At 49.5% G+C, this 19,831-nt stretch overlaps 1 protein-coding gene across 2 annotated transcripts in view; it reads right to left on the bottom strand.

Moving 5' to 3' along the window:
* Positions 1-295: 295 nt before the first annotated feature.
* IGF2R (insulin like growth factor 2 receptor) overlaps positions 296-19,831 on the bottom strand; it is a 79,694-nt gene continuing 60,158 nt past the window's right edge. For both annotated transcript variants that reach the window (XM_080941859.1, XM_080941860.1), the window contains 21 exons: positions 18,480-18,610; positions 18,197-18,294; positions 17,500-17,636; positions 16,585-16,775; positions 15,524-15,650; positions 14,917-15,036; positions 14,483-14,739; positions 13,870-14,088; positions 11,860-12,009; positions 11,585-11,746; positions 10,652-10,859; positions 10,225-10,371; positions 9,293-9,527; positions 8,627-8,763; positions 7,608-7,722; positions 6,685-6,831; positions 6,039-6,226; positions 4,909-5,095; positions 3,930-4,073; positions 2,986-3,055; positions 296-1,994 (listed from right to left, as the gene is read on the bottom strand). In XM_080941859.1, coding sequence (XP_080797985.1) covers positions 1,572-1,994; positions 2,986-3,055; positions 3,930-4,073; positions 4,909-5,095; positions 6,039-6,226; positions 6,685-6,831; positions 7,608-7,722; positions 8,627-8,763; positions 9,293-9,527; positions 10,225-10,371; positions 10,652-10,859; positions 11,585-11,746; positions 11,860-12,009; positions 13,870-14,088; positions 14,483-14,739; positions 14,917-15,036; positions 15,524-15,650; positions 16,585-16,775; positions 17,500-17,636; positions 18,197-18,294; positions 18,480-18,610 — 3,593 coding nt within the window. In that variant the 3' untranslated portion in view covers positions 296-1,571. The remainder of the gene's footprint in view (positions 1,995-2,985; positions 3,056-3,929; positions 4,074-4,908; positions 5,096-6,038; positions 6,227-6,684; positions 6,832-7,607; positions 7,723-8,626; positions 8,764-9,292; positions 9,528-10,224; positions 10,372-10,651; positions 10,860-11,584; positions 11,747-11,859; positions 12,010-13,869; positions 14,089-14,482; positions 14,740-14,916; positions 15,037-15,523; positions 15,651-16,584; positions 16,776-17,499; positions 17,637-18,196; positions 18,295-18,479; positions 18,611-19,831) is intronic.

The following is a 19,831-nucleotide window of genomic DNA, read 5'->3' as shown; positions in this document are numbered from 1 at the left end:
GACTTTCTGATTCCAGGTCAACTCTCAGTGAGTTAAGTAACAAATCATGCATTCACTCAGGACTGGGCTTTTGTGCTCACTGGAAATGAATGGCAGTTTTGCTTTGGCAGACAGAAAGAGCAAAGAAGCAGAGGCTTTTATGGGGAGAGTGTAGCCCTGATATCCAGGTAAAGCTAAAGACAGACCTACAAATGCTTTCTGAAATATAAACAGAAATTAAAGCCAAGCATTCTGAATGGCCACTAGCTCAGCAAGTTATCATAATCAGGGGGTGGGGTGGGGTGAATCACTCACACCTGGTTAATAATTTATTTTTATTGAAATTGAATACTTCATAGTACAGTAAAGTTGATTAAAAAATGAAGAAAAAATCAAATTTTAAAAATACACTCAATGTGAAATCAATAAGCTAGCAAAATCAGGCATAAACCAAGAAATTCGGCAGGTACTTTGCTTTGGGGTATGTAAGTACCGCGTACATACAACTCTATAATGTGAGAAGTCATTAAACACGTCAAAAAAAAGAAAGAAAAAAAAAAAAGAGTCCACAGCCAGTGGACTGGGCCTGCCCTTCCATCCTGGGACACTGCCCTAGCACAGGCCCACACACAACACTGGCCCACCGTGTTCCACGGTGTCTGTAAGTCACCCTGTGCAAATTAAGGCTTCTTATAGGTGGAATGGGTGATAAACATTTTCCCCCTTAAAAAAAAAAGCAAAAAGCAAAAAGCACAGTAAAGGTGGTATGAGACCTGAAGAGATGAACCTACAGCCCAGACCTGAAGTGCAGCTCCTCCATCACATGCACAAACACCCACCTCTGGGTGAGATGCTGGCACTCACCAGCTGGCAAAAGAACACCCAGAAGGATTCGTGCAAAGAGCTGCAGCTACAAAGATGAGGTAGGGCACGGAGCAGGTGGGCCTTCCCAGACAGAGGCACTCAGGGACCTGTGCATGTGTGTGTGCCCTTACAAAATGCAAAGCGAAGAATAGAATACTGCAGCTCACTAAAGTGTGCATCAAGGACCAGTCAGGAGCCATGGATGACGGCTCCAGTTTACTGCCAGCCTCACCTTATGCCCTTGTTGGCAGAAGAAACTGGTTTGGTTTTGTTTTGTTTTCCTTTATCGCAAACCTGAGTAGTAATTGTCAAAGTCAATAAATAGGGGGAGAGAATTACAATGCTAAAAATATAAATGGTCACCCTATAGGGTCTAAAGCAGCAAGGGTTTTTTTCAAACACAGCCCTCTGTTGTGAGATGCATGTGGCCTGGGCACCTGTTGGAAGCACACAGCAACTATGATTGTAAATGAGGACGTGGGGCAAAACCCTGGGCACAAAGTACCGCCCTTTGGCCAATTCAAGCAACAACTTGTTCCATTGACTGTAAACGATCATGAAGGAGTGGTGCCCACCTCCCCCATCCTCTCCCCCTATTACAGAAACTCTTCCCTTTGAAGCAGTTTTGTTAAAGGCAAAATGACAGACGCATCATCGAGCTGAAGTCTTATTTGGTTGGAGGTGCTTGGCTGTCCATGGCTCCACCTTCTCCTGTAGGCACCACGGAGTTAGATGTGTAAGAGGTCTTCGTCGCTGTCGTCGTGGAAGGACACCAGCTTGGCAGGGCCTGTTGGCTTGCGCTGTGCAGGTCTGTACTTCCCTTTTCTGGCCTTCTCACCTCGGACCAGCCCCAGCCCCAGCCTCTCACCCTCCATTTCCTTCAGGACCGTGAGCTGTGGGTTTCTCAGGGGCTGTGGGCTTTCAACCTCGGCAGCTCTGCCTGAGTGAACTTTCACCTCTGGGACGGTCAGGACCTCATCCTCACTGTCTTGGTCATCCACATGGAGGGAAGTGAGAGCATCTGCTTTCACTGCCTTGGTGGTGATGTGGCCATTCTCCTGCCCATCCTTGCTTGGTCTGGGGGTTGTCACCTGGATCTCTTCCATCAGCCATTCTGTCTCGTTCTCATCTGTCTCCTCCTCCTTGTTGACCTGAGAGGGAACAAAGCAGAGACAGTGAGACTCAGCAAAGATACCTGTCTGCTGCTTGAGAGCTCCCCCAATACAGGCCACCCCAGGGCCTCTCTCTGGGGCATAACAAGATGCGAACCTGCAAAGCAGAGCCATCGGCAAGAGCAGTCCAGGCAGGTGGGACCTGACATGGCTCATAACTGGTCAGCAGTACTGGCAGAGAGGGACTCTCCTGGGCCACTGTGCACTAGGGACAGAGCATCCAGGGTGTGGGAGAAGCCACAGGAAGGGCTTACTTATATTACAGCATTTAACTTTTAAATTTTAAATATTTATGTGTATGCCAAATGTGTGCAGGTGTACCTGAGTGTGTACACAGTAAAGGCTTGGGTGCCTATCCACCTTGGTTTTTCTGTTTTGCTTTGGTTGCAGACAAGGTCTCAGATTGGCTTAGAGCTCACTGAGCAGACAAGGCTGGCCGGCCGCCACACAGGCCCAGAGATTCGCCAGTTTTGAATTCCCTACCTGCTGGGATTCTAACTTGAGTTATGGTTGCTGTTATTGTTTTGTTGGTTTTAAAACATAGGTTCTGGAGGACTGAACTCTGGTCCTTTTCAAGCACTTTACCAACTCAGCCATCTTCCCAGCCTGTTTAGTTTAAGGAGTGATTTGACTGTGTATGAGAACTCACAGCACATCTGTGGCCTCTGACTGGCCTCTCTTCAAAGCTTACATGAAACTACCCAAATGCCAGAAGTGCAGAAATCCCAGCACTATGGCCTTTTATTGTCTTAAAAAGTTACCCAAAGCCTGGGAGAGCTAGATATCAGATGAGATAAAGGCCGTCTGCCCCAACTGTACTGCAAGAAGCTTGAAGGCAGAAAGTCCACAGAAGTGCTGTCAGGGTGTGGTTTCTTCCCCATGCCAAGCCACTCTTACCAGCATGCAGGATGAGCTCAGGCAGCACTGAGCAACCCTGCAGCCAGCAGCTGCCCCACTCAGTGGACAATACCTTTGAGTACTTGTAGGACACGCCCGAGCTTCTTCTGCAGCAACTGGTCAGCTTGTTTATCACAAGTTCCCTGTCAAAATGGAAGTCACAGTAAATCCACAGCAGAATGAGCAGAGACAAGGGACCCAGTTGTCTGGCCCTGAGTCTAGTCTGTGCAACTCCTGAGACTGTGTCCCACAAACACAGCCCTCCCAGGGCGGGTCATTCGGGATGAATAACAAGTAACCGAAGGCACAACCTGAACCCCAGGGCTTAGCACCAGGCAGAGAAATGAGTCTTGCTGCCCCCTAAGATCCACAAGGTTAGCAGCAGGAACACACCTTCCATTTGCTCAGACTGCTCTGATCTTGGCTCCTGCAGGTGTGCGCCCACCCCTGCCTCTGAGTTCATTTCTGAGTGTGGTTGGTTCTACTCAGTACCCTCAACCACTTCCCAAGGGCCTAACATGTGACATAAAAAGCTGATAAAAAAAAAATGCAGTCATACGACCTAGCAAAGCAAAGTCAACAGAAGAGTATTCCTGACATACAGCAGGTGCTTAATAAATGCTTGCTTTTTGTGACATGGGGAAGGAGGGTCAGCTGATCAGTATAAAAGTCTGCTCACAAAAGATTCTTAATTTATTAGTTTTTTAACTTCACACAAGGCCTACATGTCTTAGAGTCAGCAGCACCAGTGAGAAGCCTGTGGTGTTCACACCCAGTGTGAACTAGAGCCACACCAGCATCTATGAACAGTATCAAAGTTCTGAGCAATCTCATGCTAGGTCATGGAAATGGAGACATTAAAAGGCAATAGTGACTGTGTTTTGAATTTTGAATCTAGATGTTTGCTATGTCAGGCTCAAAACCCAAGCCTGTGTCCAAGATTTGATGTACTACTAGCCCGCCCAGCCTGGCCTGACCCCACCCAACCCAGCCCTCCTACTGTGTTGCCCTTCTTACCTTCTCTCCTTCTTGTGAAGCAGCAAGGCCAGCAAACAGCCAGTCAGCGCCACCAGGAGAAGACTGAGGACGGCCCCAACGGCCTGAGTCCGCTCTGAGAGTCCCTTATACTCTGGCACAGCACTGTCATCATCAAAGTCCTCACTAGAAAGAAATCGTAAGGGAGGAGAGGCAGCTGTGTCAGAAAGTGTGTATGACAACACTCCCAGGAACCCGCCCTACAGAGCAAACACTAGGTGAGTCAGCCCCAGCCCAGGACACGTCATCCACTAGGCATAGAAAATAACGTGTGGAATGTCCTGAGATTTCATTTAAAGCAGTCAGCAACAGGCCAACTGGCAGACAGTACTGCTTCAGGGATCAGTACTAGAAGATGAAGACATGGACCAGCCAAGGACATCATTTCCTGTGGGTCTGCACAGCCTGTAAAACCCTATGGGCCAGGCAAAAAGCAGGGCTTCTATATCACCTTAGGAGCTAGTCCAAGAGGCTTCTGGGTAGGGGGGATATCTAAGACAGGTTAGCTCTAAAATTTCTTCAAATTCTACCTTTGGTTTCTCAATGAAACTAAGGATTACTTACAAATAAGTGGGTTTTAGTTTCCACATGCAATATAACCCCGGACACAAGACCACCACAGTTTCCTGGCTCTCTGGCCTGGAGGCCTCCAAGCAGCACATTCCCCCTGCTGCCCACCAAACCCAGCCTCTGGAATGTACTCTAAAGGCATTCAGAGGGAGTCTGTCATTTATCCCAACATAGAAAACGCTTTTCTCCAACTGAACTGAAGCTTTGTCATGTCAAGTGCACACTAGAGAACACAGAGGATGCTGGAGGAGGCACAGCAGTAACAATGCCACAGACCAGACAGCAGCAAGCTAATCTGCTGGGCACATCTAGATCCCCCAGCGTTACACTAGAAGACACACACATGCTTCTCTTGAACGTGTGAAGAGAAGGACATGGGCATCACACTCACCCCAGAGGACACACGGCAGAAGTGTACCAGGAGAACAGGTACTGGCAGTCAGCAGTCTCGTGACTGAACTCTGGGATCCCATCCTTCACCAGAGGGTCACAGTGGAAGAAGATGGTGGAAGAAACAGACTTGCTCTTATCTTTCCCACACTTAGACGAAGAGGTAAACACCACATCCAGATCGCCGTCTGTCACACAGGAAAGGAGACACCATAGACCATTAGCACCCACCAAGTGGATACTTTCATGGTGTGTCAAAGTTAGCATAGGCTTAATGTTAGTGTGCAAACCCTTTAAAAGCCCCGTGTGCACTCTGCCTTCATGGCTCTACACAGCATCCTCGGCAAGCAATGACTTTAACCTCATCTAACATGCGGTCTGGCCTTGTCCTTGACTACTAGCAGGACTTATGAATGCTGGCCAGGAGGTCTTATTCTACCTGAAGAGTGACTCACCACCAGGGCACCAACTAATTGTGCCTAGACACTTGAGCTCAGCAAACACACATGGCCGGCAATGCGTGTCAGACATCACACATCACTATGGGGACGGCTGCTCCATAGGAAAGGCCAGAGGAAGATCTGTGCCTACCCCACCCCTTCTGTGAGTGACTACCGTCTAAACATCTACTGCAATCAACGGTACACATGAAGACACCAGCTTCCAGCTGACCCCAAGAGTGCCCAATCACATTTCCAAATGGGATTAAAGTGAAAATGCATTGAGCTAGTCCTTGGTGTCAGAAACAAAGGGACCCTGATCTAACCTCACTCTATCAGCCCATGTTCTCTTGATCATGTGGAAATGCTATTTTAAGTTAATGGGGTCACACAGTTAAAAAAAAAATTACAAGAATTATATGGTGAAAGATAAGCCAGGACCCTTATCTACTTAACCAGCTCCCTCTTGCCCCTCTCTGACATTCCTTGCAATTTGTAAATGAGGAAGCAGCATTTAATGTCAGACTACAGACAGTGTGACCTGTGACTGTCTCCTGCCTTTGCCCCCCAGAGTAGCACCAGCTCACAAAGGGAGCTGAAACCAGTCAGATTTCCATGCAGTGGGCTCGTGGACAAGCATGCGAAGCTCTCCCTTTGAAAAGCTGTACACTAACAGGAAGCTGCAAGTTACCTTGGACGTAGTACTTGGTCATGTCAGAGGTGCCTACTTTCCTGCTGTAATGCTGGTCATTGGGCTTCACCTGACAGACGTTGGCACCAGAGCACGCAGGATTAGAAGAACTACTGATGGAGGAGAGCTGGATCTCATACAGGTAGTTGTCCCCATTGGGCCTCATGTCCCCAGAGGCGGTGAACAGCCTGAGGCAGGGAGAGTGCAGTGGTCAGACTCCTTCACAGGCCAGGCAGGGCTGTAGTCATCTGCCTACCCAGTGTCATCTCCTGGGATGACCGCATTTCTCTCATACACTGCGACAACACATGCAGTGTACTCTGCCGTCAGACCCCTAAACAGCCCACGACACGGCTAAGAAATGGACCTGCACTTTTAGCTAACATGCTGGTCAGCCCAGAAGATTCCTTGTTCCGAGAGCCCTGGCTCCAGCCCCTGGGCTTTCCAGCAGTGTGGGGAGAGGGAAACTGCTTTTTGTGATGAATTCACCACTGAGTGTCAAATGACAAAGAAGTAGTCCTTTTGCTTGGTTTAAGTCATACTTGATCAGTTCCCAACTGTAGCTGAAGCACACAGACCGCTTACAAGACTTACATTTGTTCACTTTGAGTGTGTGTCAGTGCCAAAGAGGCAATCTTCCACTTACTTAAAGTAAATTTCCCCGAGGCTGAAGCTCTTGCCAGTCACAGGGTTGGTGAGAGTTCCATTTACCATGTTCACCTCCTGAGGCCTCACAGCACAGGCAGCCCGTGAGTACCAGTAAAAGTAGTAGGTGCAGCTGTCAATATCAAACCTGAGAGGGAGCAGACATGGTTACCACCGGGCCTTGCACAGAAAGGTTGCAAGGCACACCACTGGAGAGGCCCACAAGAAGTCTGAATGGTAAACAGACATGCTGGCCCTGGGGACAGTGATTCCAGCCACTGAGGAGGCAGAGGTGAGAGGTGGCAAGTGCCTGTCACAGCTACAGAAAAAATCCAAGGCCAACCTGGACACTTTAGTGTCATCCCGTCTCAAAATAACAAGACAGCTGGAAAAACTGCCCAAGAGCAAAGCACTTGCCTGGTTTGCATGAGGCCCTAGGTTCGACCCCCACCACTGTATAGAAAAACAAAACTCAATAAAAATATCTTCACCTACAAAGCTGGAAAGTCTGCACCTAGACTTTTACAAGTAGTACCTTAGTCTCAGAAGTTAGAAAGGCCCTTTTCAAAGCAGTTTCCAAAAGAGCAGCTCACATGCTCCCCCTGTTGGCCACAATCCCCCTAACACCACCCAACAACTGCCTGGACCGCACTATGCAATCATTCAAGCCCAGAACCTGCTTGCTGGTGCAATCAGCATCCCCTTAATTCTGCCACGACACTGAGGGGCAGCAGCCAGCTCTGCACTGCTCAGTCTAGCATCAGCAGCTCCAAAGCTGGTTCAGGAGTGTGTCTCTTAAGGCAAACTGGGCTAAAAGGCCGAGGTGGCCCTGTTATGGTGGGGGTAGGGATGCCTCCTGTGGGAGAACGCCCACGTGGGAATGGGGGGAGGCCAAGAGCCACAGTGTGCCCGCAGGCGGCTCACCTCTTGAATGCAGGCCTGCCCACAGTCTTCGCACAGGTCAATTCGATTACAGAGGATGCAGTCTTATTCCCACCACAAGGATAGCCTTTCGAGTAAGTGACAATGACCGTTTCATCTGGAACACGAGACAATGAGCTGGCGTTATCTCTAGTGCACTGCAGAGCAAAGCCTACTGCAAAAGCAAGTGTCAGCTCTCCAGAGGTGTCTTCTGTACACAATGGCAGTTACTGGCCCATACGCCCAGGCCACCATTACCAAGGAGACAGCAAAACCACGAGCTTCCTGGATCCTCAGAAATGCTAACCCTCCATGGCCACACCTATATAATTAGCACCCAATGCCACAGTAGTCAGGAATCGGAAATAGAAGATTCCTGAGATGCAAGTTTGCCCACCTTGGTTCATGTGTTGGGAATTTAATTCTCAAAGAGGGGCCACTTTCTTAGAACCCGAGTATGTGGGTAAAGGCCATGGGGATTTCCTTAGAATTCCCTCTCTAGTCTAATACCCTGTCGCCTTGGACTTCAATCAGAATCCTACTCTAGCCTTAAAAACAGAACAAAATGTCCAGTACCCAACACAGCCTTGTTACTGTGTTTTCCCTTAGCTGGGAAAGTATGCCTGTCCTTTTAACGGCAGATGCCTTCCCCTTGGCGAGCTTGTATTTAAACTGCTGTAGAGTGTCGTGATTATTATCCAAGTGCTTGAGGAAACACAGGCCATCTACCATGTCCTGTGCAACTGTAGCTTTCTTAGATGTGTGCAGACAGACATTTAGAAACCAATGCACAGCCAGAACACGATCACCAAAGGTGCTTTAAACAGTTTGCCTGTGCCTCAGAGTACAAAATAGCACATACTTCATGTTCCAGAAAGTGGGTGGAAATGCTTCAACTAGTCCCAGGATCAGCCCCTGAAGTTTCCAAAGCTCGGGCACTTTCTCCGTCACACCAGGGACAGCCTCACCTTGCCAATCTTGATGCAGCAACAGAACCAAGGATAAACATTTGAGACCCTTACCTATGACTTCCAGTTTTTGTGTATGAACAAGCCCCAAAACCTGAGCTTGACCAGTGGCAGTCTTCTTGCAAATGCTGGCTCTTTCGGAGCAGTCCAGGGGACCTTTATATACTCTTTGGCACAGATTGATAAAGTACCTACAGAGTGGCACAAAGGGTGCAGAAAAAGGACATGTAAGACTGCTATTCTGGGACACTGGAGAGACCTGTGTACGCCATGCTACCTTGGAAGGTGACTCCCTGAGAGCCTTGCGGGTACAGAAGAAATGCCATACAGAGTCGCTGACTCACCAAGCTCATATGCAGTGACATGTCCCCATGTCGCCCTGACATAGTGCAGAGGAGAGAGAAGGCTGTGCAGATACAGCAGGCACTCACCCAAGTCCCCCAAGTCACAGCCTGATTTGCAGCAGGACCTGTAAGGCTCAGGGTACCCGACGGAGCAGGCACTCCCCACATGGAACAGTCAGTGTGATTAGTTCAAAAGGCAAAAGCTAAAGAACAGCTGGCAACAGTCTCAAAAAACCTATCCTGCCCTCAAACCTGAGCACCAGGAAGCCCTTCACAATCATCAGGGCTCCAGTCTCCGTGAGAGTCCCAAACCACACAGGTATGTGATATTCCTGTCTTTACAAACTTGAGGGACCACAGGCAGTGGCATACTTACGAGGATCCATCATGTACAAAGTCCCAGGACCCTGTGAGGGATGAGAGCAACTGCAAGTCATAGGTTTTATGATTCTGAACGAACTTGCACTCCATCTTCATCGGAGGGCAGACAACTTTTGTTTTCCATTCAAATGTCACCTCACACCCACGATCTTCACTGAACACTTCTGGCCTTCCAATATCTTCATCTTCATCACATGTAAATATGACCGCAGACATCCGGTAGCTATCGCCTGAGGAGGTTAACCATGCAAAGGTTAGACCTAGGGCACTCCTGGCCATTTTCCCAGTGCAACCTGGCCATAGTTTGTCTCACTCCTGAAGATCTATCCACATACAGACTCAGTTCCCTCAGATCACACCAAGATACCTCCTGGGAAAGCATTCAGCACTCAGCTACACACTGACAATGACAAGAATTTAAAGAATCAGCCAAACATCTGTAACAACCTCAAAGTTTCAGTGATACCCACAGAAGATTTGGAGCGAGTCGTCTCTCATGAGTCAGACACTTGTCCTGAGTCACTCAGTGAACCACAGTGTCAGGCCTTCATACCACTCCCCTTTCACCCTAAGTCATAAAGGAGCCATATCACTCTTGCCCCACAAGCCCTACACCAGCTACACAACAATGTGTCAGTGACTCAACACTCACTAGCTACCCTGCAGACCCAGCAGAGTCTGGCTGAGGCGTGAATGTCAACCAGAGCTGAACGCTGGTGTGTGAGCAGTTCCTGCAGCTACTGAGTGGACCCAGATTAGTACCCAGCACCATCCTCACCACAGCCACACTGTGCCTTCCATACTCATTTGCCCTGCCATCCCTGGGAGCAGTAAATGCTTGCTGTAGTTAACAAGAACAAAACTTAAGAATCACGGCCTCAGTTAGCTCGGCCATCCACAGAACACCCGCTCCCCTCCCCCACTCACTCTGTCTGCAGAATCCCCACTCATGGTCACGATCGTAATCTGCAGTTTTGCTGCACCACAGTCTCGTTCGTCCCTCTAATACACACTCGTCATAGCTCCTCCCTTTGTAAATGAAGGGGAAGACGCAGGGCTCGCCATCGATTGTTTCTGGAAGGAAAGAAGCTCGGATCATACACAGAATCAAGGCATCAGCTGTGCCTTACTAGATACCGACACCCAAGGACTCCTTAAGAAGCTGGGTACTTGCCCTACTAGCCAGGATTCACCCAGACAGACAAGCAACAGACAGCAGCATGTTCCAGGCACAGGCATTCACACCAGGAAAGGTGGTGTGGCAGGGTACAGTGCTCACAGATTCAAAGCTTCATTCAAGTATTTTCCTGCTAAGTTTAATTTGTTTAGAACTGACCATACGGTGATGGCTTACCTGGGGGGCAAAGATCACCATTCACATAGCTCAGAATGACTGCTTCATCCTGGTGCCTGTAATCCAGCTGCATCGATGCTAGGCGCCCAAAAGAAGCTCCTTTGTTCCCATTGAGTAGACAGACACCGGCATCCTTGCAGCCTTCCTGGTCTAAGCCACCTGCTGCTGTGCACACCCCTATATTGTATGTGTGAGTGTCCCGAGTAACCTGCACAAAGAACGATGTGTGACTATGGACAGATGTGAACAGAGAACAAGCTTCTACAGTTCACATTCCTGTACCTGAATAGGACCATGACTCCCTGCTGTTTTCCTGGGCCAAGGCACCTCTAGAGGCAACCTCTAGGCAGCCTCCTCTGGCCACTAGAAGCCATCCCACCATCATCCTGGGCCAGTCTCTTTTCTGTCTTGTTCTCTTCCTGGTAGTCCAGGCAGCCAATAGTGCTGCCCAACTGTCCTCTCCAGCTAGACTCTGCTGCTCTGAGTCCAGGCTCCTCCTGCCTTCTTCTCCAGCAATTTCTCAGCTGGGATACAGAGCTGACAACCCACATGTGAACATGGGCCTTGCTTTCCTTACTCACTGCACCCATGCAGAAGAAAACTATCTCTGAACTGCAGGCGCCAACCTGAGAAAGGTTCAGAACTCAGCACTCACCAGGCTTGCTGACAGCCCCGGCCCACAGATACATACATGTATGAAAGGCTCTACACAACGCCGCTTACCCACTTGTCTCTGTGGCTTCCTGTAACCACCCTAATCTTGCCCTGGCCCAGGGTCTGTGTTCCAATGCATGAACTCAAATCACTCTGCCTCTTATCTACCTGTGTCACAGAACTCCACTGCCTGCCTCACTGGTTCTGGTTTCTGCCCAGCCCTGTGTGAGAGCACCTTAGCCCTCAGGAGGCTGGTACGGCTATGGGAGGCAGCCTCACCTTGAACGTGCTTGTGGAAAGGCTGGTCAGGTTGAAGCTATAGAGCAGCTGCTCATCTGTTACAGCACAACCCTGTGTCTTCACCTCGTCAGGACAGACAATCGGAGTCTCCCACTCAAACACAAAGTCACAGTCGTTGGCCCTGATCAGTTTAGGAGTTCCCTGTGGCCAAGGAAAACATGGGTTTAAAAAGCATCCCTGTTAACTCAGACCTACTCACGCCCCGAGTCATGTTTTGGGTGTTCTGAGTGAAGCTGACAGGGGCGGGCACTCACCATGCTGACTCCTCTCCTGCAGTGAAACTCAATGAGTGAGGTATAGTTCGTGTATTTGTCCGTTAAGCAAGGAGTGCTGCTCTCAAAGTTCAGGTAGACTTCATTCGCCACGGAATTGAATATTGGAGGGCCTGAGACTCGCCCAATATCCTGGAACAGAGGAAGCCAACGGTGCTGAGGAACCACTCGAAGGGCGGCAGATTAGGAACTCTCACGGGACTGCAGCAGCTCTCCACTGTCAGCCTCTGAAGACACACCTGCACTGCTTTGTGACTGGGATGCAAACAGGTCACCAGCATGCAGAGATACCACAGACACACGCACAGAAGCCAAGGGCACTCCTACTCAAGCTCAGCTTTCAGATTCTGAGCACCAGGGACTTCTGTCCTCATTCAGAACAACTCCATAGCCCCAGGCTCAGAAGGAGAAAGGCAGGAACTTGGGTGAGGCCCTCCCTAGTGTCTGATATCCACATTGCCCTGAGATTGCCCCTTACTCAGCTCAGCAGTGCCTGTTGGGAATGTCCACAGAGGGGACAACTCTCCCTCACAACATGTTGCTTAGGACAGTGGTAGACACACACAATACCTCTTCAGTCAGTTCTGAGTAAATGAATGAATAAAAGGCAGATGGACAAGAAACATGCCTCTCTCTCTCTCTCTCTCTCTCTCTCTCTGTGTGTGTGTGTGTGTGTGTGTGTGTGTGTCTGTGTGTGTGTGGCAGTATGTTCATACCAGCATGAGCATGAGTGCATGCATGAGCATGTCTGTTGTGTGGGTCATTGCTATGGGGCATGTTGAGAGCATATGAAGTAATACCTTCACCAATCAAAAAACCTAAGCAAAATTTTAATCAGACAAAGGATGGCCAAGCAGGAAAACTCAGCAGACCGGGCTTCTGGGAAATGATTGCCAGGCCGTGTGTGGTGTCAGGATGCTACTGAAGAACTTCCTATTAAAATGTAGCTCATGCCTTGACATGACTACACTTCATGTCACTTTTAAAAGGACAACTAATGTCCCCCAACACAACTCACAACGTGGTGATTTCTACATCATAAGGGCTTGGCAAACCACAAATACAACTCCACACATCCGAATCTATACCAAAACTTTTCAGGGCAGAATATTTAGTTATTACCATAATTGGTGTAATTGTCACTCATTACTAGAAAGAGCTTGTGTCCCTTAAGCCTTTTAATTACATAAGTACTTGAAACAGAAGTACAAGCTCTGCCGGTGCCCTGGATGCTTGCTCTGTGTTAACCTGAGGTTTAGCCCTGAGGCTCTTATAGAATGGGAAGCTGGAGAGATGGCACAATGGTTAGGAAGCGCTCACTGCTTTAGCACAGGACTGGGGTTCAGTTCCCAGCACCCACATCAGGCAGCTCCCAACCCCCTGTAGCTAGAGCTTAAGGGACCCAGTGCCTGCTGGATACCTGGACCTACATGCAGAAACATATACATGTAATCAAAAAAAAAAAAGTCTTTTAAAAAGACAGTGATCTGAGGGGTCTGGAGAGATGCCCACACTAATCAAAAATAACCCTAAAAACAGTTAATGCCTGTCATATGACCCCCAATCTCCAAATGTATGAGAGGGACACCGGTCTCTTCTAGAGGACGTTCAAGTTCCCATCCTAGCACCAACATCAAGCAGCTCACAAGTGCCTGTAACTCAAACCCCTGCTCTAGCCTCCACAGGCTACATACATGTATAGCACACACTCACACAAACACCTGCTCTAGCCTTCACGGGCTAAATATATGTGTAGCATACACTTACACATGCATATGTATTTTTTTAAAAAGCAAATCAAAGCAGCTATTCAATTTTCAAGCAGCTCAGACTTTCTGGTTGGCAGCTCCATGCACTCTCTCACACTAATTCTCACACTTAGCCATCTGAGCCTGCACTCTCTACCCTCTCTGCATACTCCTCTGGAAGCACAAGGCCCAGCACACAGGCTATGACTTCAAACGATTCCCAACTCTGGCAGTACACACTTACTATGGGGGGCCCGTCCACGGGAACTTTGCACACTGCGGCACCTGCGGGGCAGGCCACTCCATGCATGGGATTCAGAGGCTGGCAGATGTTGATATAGAAGTCAGGGTTGGTATCAGAGGTGTCATCCTCACTTTCATCATAGGCTTCGTAGCCACCAGTGCGGTGGATGAGAGGGGATAGGTCAATAATCGAGCTTCCATTTTGCACAGTACATTCCGTCTGTTCAAAACAAAAGACTACATTTGAGTCTGCAATTTTTTTTTTCCTGGCGACCATGACAGTTAGCTTCAAAAGCTAAACACAGGTATGATGGACCATGTCTACCGTCCCAGCAGCACTCAGGGGGGTAAGGTGGGAGAACTGTCACATTCAATGCTAGCCTGGACTACAGAGTGAGTTGAAGGCTCACTCTATCCAGCCTTGGATATAGTGTAAGAACCCCATCCCCAAAAGAGGGAGAAAAGAAGTGTTAAAACAAAAAATAAAATAAAACCCAAGGAAGACTGACCGAGGCCACCCAGCCTTGGACTGCTAGGAACCAGCACAGTGAAGAGCGGGAGCAGCTCCCTGACACAGGCACTACCACAACCCTACCAGGCCCAGGCACACTCACCGCTTGCTCACAGGCCAGGGGTGTGTGCCAGGAGAAATAGAGTGTGCATGTGGCCTTGTCCAAGGAGATGAGCATGGGCCTGTTGGTGGGTCCAGCCTCGGGTCGGCACACGAAGCTGATGACACTCTTGTACCTCAGGCCTGACTTGGAGGGGCATAGGGACCCATTATCATACACCAACTGTAAGACCTGGTCCTTGTAGCTCAGCCTCTTGTTGGCCTTGCCCACACTGATCTTGGTCTGTCCAAAGCAGGCCCCTGCAGCACAGGAAAGCACCGGTAAGGGTCAGTGACTAATTAATTTCCAAGAAGAATGTAGTATCTCCTAACCACTACAAGGGCCAGAAGTGTGGGTCTTGGAAGTGGAGGTGGGGCTGAGGCCAGCCCTAGGGACAGCAGGGACAGCAGTCAGGCAAAGGAAGCTATGGCACTCACCTACTCCACGATCACAGTTCACATTCTCCTCACAGACGCTCATGAAGACCATCCCCTTCTCACTGTAGGAGGCTGTGGTACCAACTTTGCTACTTAAGGGGGTCAGGTCAAACAGGTGGCCTGCCAAGTGAAAGGGAAGAGAGCACTCAGACCGGGAGGCCTGTTACCAGCCAGCTCATGTCGACCAATCAGTGGGGGATCTGACTCTTCCCACACAAATCAAGAGCCCTAGCAGTGCCTGCCCATCACTGGACCACAATCTCAGTCCTCTGTGTGCCACAGCAGCCACTGTCACTCCTGAGGACTGAGGCATCTCTCCAATGGTCAGCAGCCTGCCACCCACATTCCTCTAGGTGCTTAGCAAAGAGGAAGGGCAGAGGTCTTCTCGTAACTGTCCTGTTGTCTCCGAAGGGTGGCAGCTCTGTAGACCTAGCACTGATGTAGCCAATGGTAGTGGCCAAGTAAGCCAGGAGCATAGTACGAACCAAGATGGAGACTGGCTTTGAGAGATACAAGGTAACTGCCTCCACAGGATGAATACAAGACGCGGAGAAAAGGCCAGAGATGCCCAGCACCAACAGACGCGTCTCCTGGGTCCCCCCCTCACCTGTGCTGGGGTTGGTGACTTGGCAGTCATCATGTACGTTGCTCTTCACAGGACAGGCAGCGGGTGTGGGCCAGGAGAAGGTGTACTCACAGTCCTGCACAGCACTGATGAACAGAGGCCTAGAGTTCTAGGGTAAGCAGAGAGAACCCACTTTAGAACCCACTTGACAGAAGGGGTGCCCATCTATGCCCCAGAATACTGCAAGTCTTGGGTTGTCTCTATGAGGTAAGCACAGGTCAAGAAAATCAAAGGTGTTTAACATGCCTGTGAGCCTCACACAAGTAAGTCAGAAAAATACCCCAGGGACCACCACAAGCTAACTAAGGGAGCCAGACATTTTCTAATGATAGCCCCAGGGAGCCCAGGCAAAGAACTCCATGAGCAAATCACTGGCCAAGTGCTTAGAGGATACCTGTTACATTCAAAAGAGTGGGTCTCTTCTGGACACTGGCTACAGCTCACTCCTGACCTCAGGCAGGCACTTCCCACCATTATGAAGCTGAGACCACTTGCCCAACTCTGCCCTCCTTCCGGCACCCTTCTCACCACTAAGGCCCAGAGGCCCACCACCCTCCACGTCAGGCAGCTTGGACCCTGGCCCATAAGGTAACTGTTCCCTTAGAGATGGCCCTGCTTCCCCAATACAGATATGCCCCACCATAAATAGAACATGTAAGTTCCTATGTATCTAAGAGAAGCTACTCATGCTATCCACACCTGCCAGATGCCAACACCCACAACCAGGGCAGAGGCAGCTCAGGAGATGCCAGCTCAGCTAGGCATTCATAACACCTGCACAGGTTCCACACTTCCAGTCTCCTCTCTGCATTTTGCTGACAAACCCGGGACAAGCAGCCAAGTGTAAGCTGCCCTTCTGTTCTTTAAGGACCCGGAGTAGACTCAAAAGAATAAACTAACCCTTCACCTGGAAGTGTATCAGCAAGGGAACCCGTGTACCAGCATGCAGCACAACCATACCACCCTGACCTCTTTAGCTTGTGCTCAAAGACAGCCTGGCATTGGTTCAGGGTCCCACACCCTACTGGGTGCCATTAACTCACCACTTGGTTCTCACTGCAGGTGAAGCGAATAATGGTTGACCTTTTCCGAATTTTGTCTGGGCACAAGTCACCATCCACGTACTTCAGGACAGTCATATCACCTGCCCAGTAAGGACTATCCCTCACCTTGCCAAGGTTCACAGACTTGGTACCATCCAGCAGACAAACAGCTGCCTCTGGAGGGCATGGCTCTGCAACACAAGATACAATCAGAGCCTCCTAAGGGGACTGCAGTCTCCTGTAGTGCAAAGTGCAGCCTAAGGTATGGTATTATCCAACTCGCTCTACCCCACCCCGAGCCATCATTTCTAAACACTGTGTATGGTAAGGCCAGAGTTCTCACGGCAGTGGAGCAATGTTAGGGCCCACATCCTCACTCTTTAGTCACTACATTACTAGAAACTCTGCTGATTTCCTGTTCTCCAAGCACGTGTGTCATGTGCCCTTAGGGAAAGCCAACCCTGTACCAATATAGAACAGAGTTAATAGGCTGCCCAGAAAAACACAGCAAGACTCCCATTCATGCTGAGGATATAGTTAAACTGCTGACACAATTCCCTTGTGTCTCTCTCTAGTCTCCACTCTTCCTAGGCTCTGAGGGAGCTCCCTCTAAATGGTACGAACGTCCCCAATGGGATAAACAGTGGGCCATCTAAGGATCTCTAACCCCCTCCTGTGTCCCATCCTGCCTTATTTCTACCCACAGCCATGTCCTCATGATTAGAAAGGTTAATAAGTTCCCTGCAGAGTCCTCAGCATCAACAGAGCCTAGGCCATATGGGAATCAATCACCAAGACCCTCAGGCCCTTCCCCTGTGGCTCCTAGGCCAAACTCCTTTCAGTGAGGCCTCTTCTGCTCTGTCTGTTCCAGAAAGCTCATCCTGGACCACCTACAAGGAGAGGATCACTACTCACTTGTGCCAGCCTGTGGAGACAGAGACTTGCACACATTGATGAGGTAATGTTCAGTGGCCCCTGTCCTGGTCACAGCCTCCCAGTTGTCACTGTATTTTGACAGTGAGGAGAGGTCAATGGAGTTGCCAGCCCCATCCCTGCAGGAAAAAGAGCACCATGATCAGAGTCCAGTTAGCTTCAGTGACATGCTGACACTCTCCTGCAAGCATCAATGTGTCTCTGATGTCCTGTGAATCAAGCTTTACTGTAGAACATAACTTTCCATAAACAGAGTGAGCAGGACAAAGCCTTGAGCTTTGACGAGCCAACGTTCACTTCAACAAAATGAACTACCTGAAAAGCCAAGTCTGGAAAAGCTTGTCCACACACAGGCCAGTGAGACTTATAACTCAGTGGCCAACAGAAGTCACCACTGGCACTCAGAACATATGTACTCACAGCCATTTCCAGAAGCTGCCTCACCTAACCTCCTGTTGTCTAGACCTGAGGCCACTCCATCCTTACAAACCGGGAAGGCTACAAGCTGTTTCTGTCCCCTCCATGTGCACCTGACATACCAGCCCCGCATGTGGCTATCTGCAGCCCATCTACCCAGTATGAAAAGAAGTGGGTGGACTATCCAGACACTACCTGTGAAACAAGACACCCCCTTTACAAGGGAGGACTATCCAAAAAGGCAACAGACATGTGAACTTACTGGATAGAACACTCTGTCACATTGAAAGGTGGGCAGGCATACTGTGTTCGCCACTCAAACAAATAGGAGCAGTCCAAAGTTTCCTTCAGAAACACTGGCTGAAAAGGTTAAGGTGAACATATGTAAACATGGGCGCACAGGAAGGACGGCCACGCAAACAAGTAAGTGCTCAGTAAAGAATGCATCTTACAGACGCCGAGAGACTAGCCCTGAAAGAACAGCAGTGGGAGTGGGGCCGGCAGAGGAAGCTGGGGCTCCCTGTGGGAGTGCCACACAGGCTCACCTTCTGAGTAGTCCGGTCACAGTAGAAGAAGATGGTTGTGGAGCGCCGATACACCTTATGGCAGGTATCTCCCCCACTGTAGTTCATTTTCAACAGTCCATTTTCAAAAGTCAGCTTCTGACTAAAGAGCCCTGCTCAAGAAAAGCACATCTGTAAGGCTCCTGATGAGTGCTCCCTGGCTGTCACATTGCACATGCCCATAGTGCTGGACTCATCCTCCTATGTGGCAGGATTGAAGACGGCCAGCCACAGGTGTGGCCTAAGGGTGTAGGGAGTGGTGTGCTGTTCTCCACACCTGACACATGCCACCTTCACATGGTTCCCATGGGGTGCTCATGCCCCCTACGGTAGCCATCCTGCCTCTTTAACAGTCTAAGGTGAGTTTAAATCTCATCTGCCTGCTGAGACGACATGACACGTGGGATCGGGTGTTGTGTTAACTGAGACAGCATCCCGACAGGGAGCTCAAACTGGCCTCCAGCTCCAGCTCCTCACAAGTCAACTGAGGGCTAGAATGGTAATGCCAAACAGGCACCACCACATCAATCAAGTCTATCAGGCTTAGGTTTATTATTTTATGTGTGTTAGTGTGTTTGCCTGCATGTATGTCTATGCACCATGTATGTCTGCCTTCGAAGGTCAGAAAAGGGTGTGTGATCCCTGGGACTACAGCTACGGAGGGTTGTCAGCTACCATGTCAGTTTCCCAGCTAACCTCTTCCGTGCACACCCGTTTGATCCCTGGGATAGACCGCCTGGAGACACCTATCATTGCATGGTTCAGTGTATCCCATAGCTGGCCTCAAGAAAATCCTATGGGCTTAAGGTCACACACTGTGGCCTTGTAGCTCATAGCCTACTCAGGTGAGGCCTAACTAACTTCCTTTTCCTTTTCTCTCTGCTTTCCCTGGTACTCTGGGATTCCTCACTCCTCTGAAGCCCCCTTCCCAGTTGCTATGCAGAGCTGCCTGTCTGCCCTAGGGCTGCTTCTTAAGCCTCCCACTGAAAATGCCAGCGTAATGCAAAAGGTATAGTTCTCTTTCCTCCAACCCCTTCTCCTGGCAACCGCTGTCATTTACAACTTGCCTTGCCCTCTTGTTTTTTTCCAAACTCTAATCAAATTGCCCTTAGTAAGCTGGCAAGGTGGCTCAGTGGCTAAGGGCACTTGCTGGCAAATCTGATGGCCTATGTTTCATTCCCAGGAGCCACAGGGTGGAAGGAGAGAACCAACTTCTGCACATTGTTCTCTGACCTGCACTTGTGCTCAGTGATACCCATCTTGCCCCCATAAAAAAAACTCTCCCATAAGCATAAACAGAAAAACGGACAGACAGACAGAAGCTTGCTTCCTTG

The sequence above is a fragment of the Micromys minutus genome (assembly GCF_963924665.1).
Source record: "Micromys minutus genome assembly, chromosome: 30".
Classification (NCBI taxonomy): domain Eukaryota; kingdom Metazoa; phylum Chordata; class Mammalia; order Rodentia; family Muridae; genus Micromys; species Micromys minutus.
This window is presented reverse-complemented; position numbering and strand designations above follow the sequence as displayed.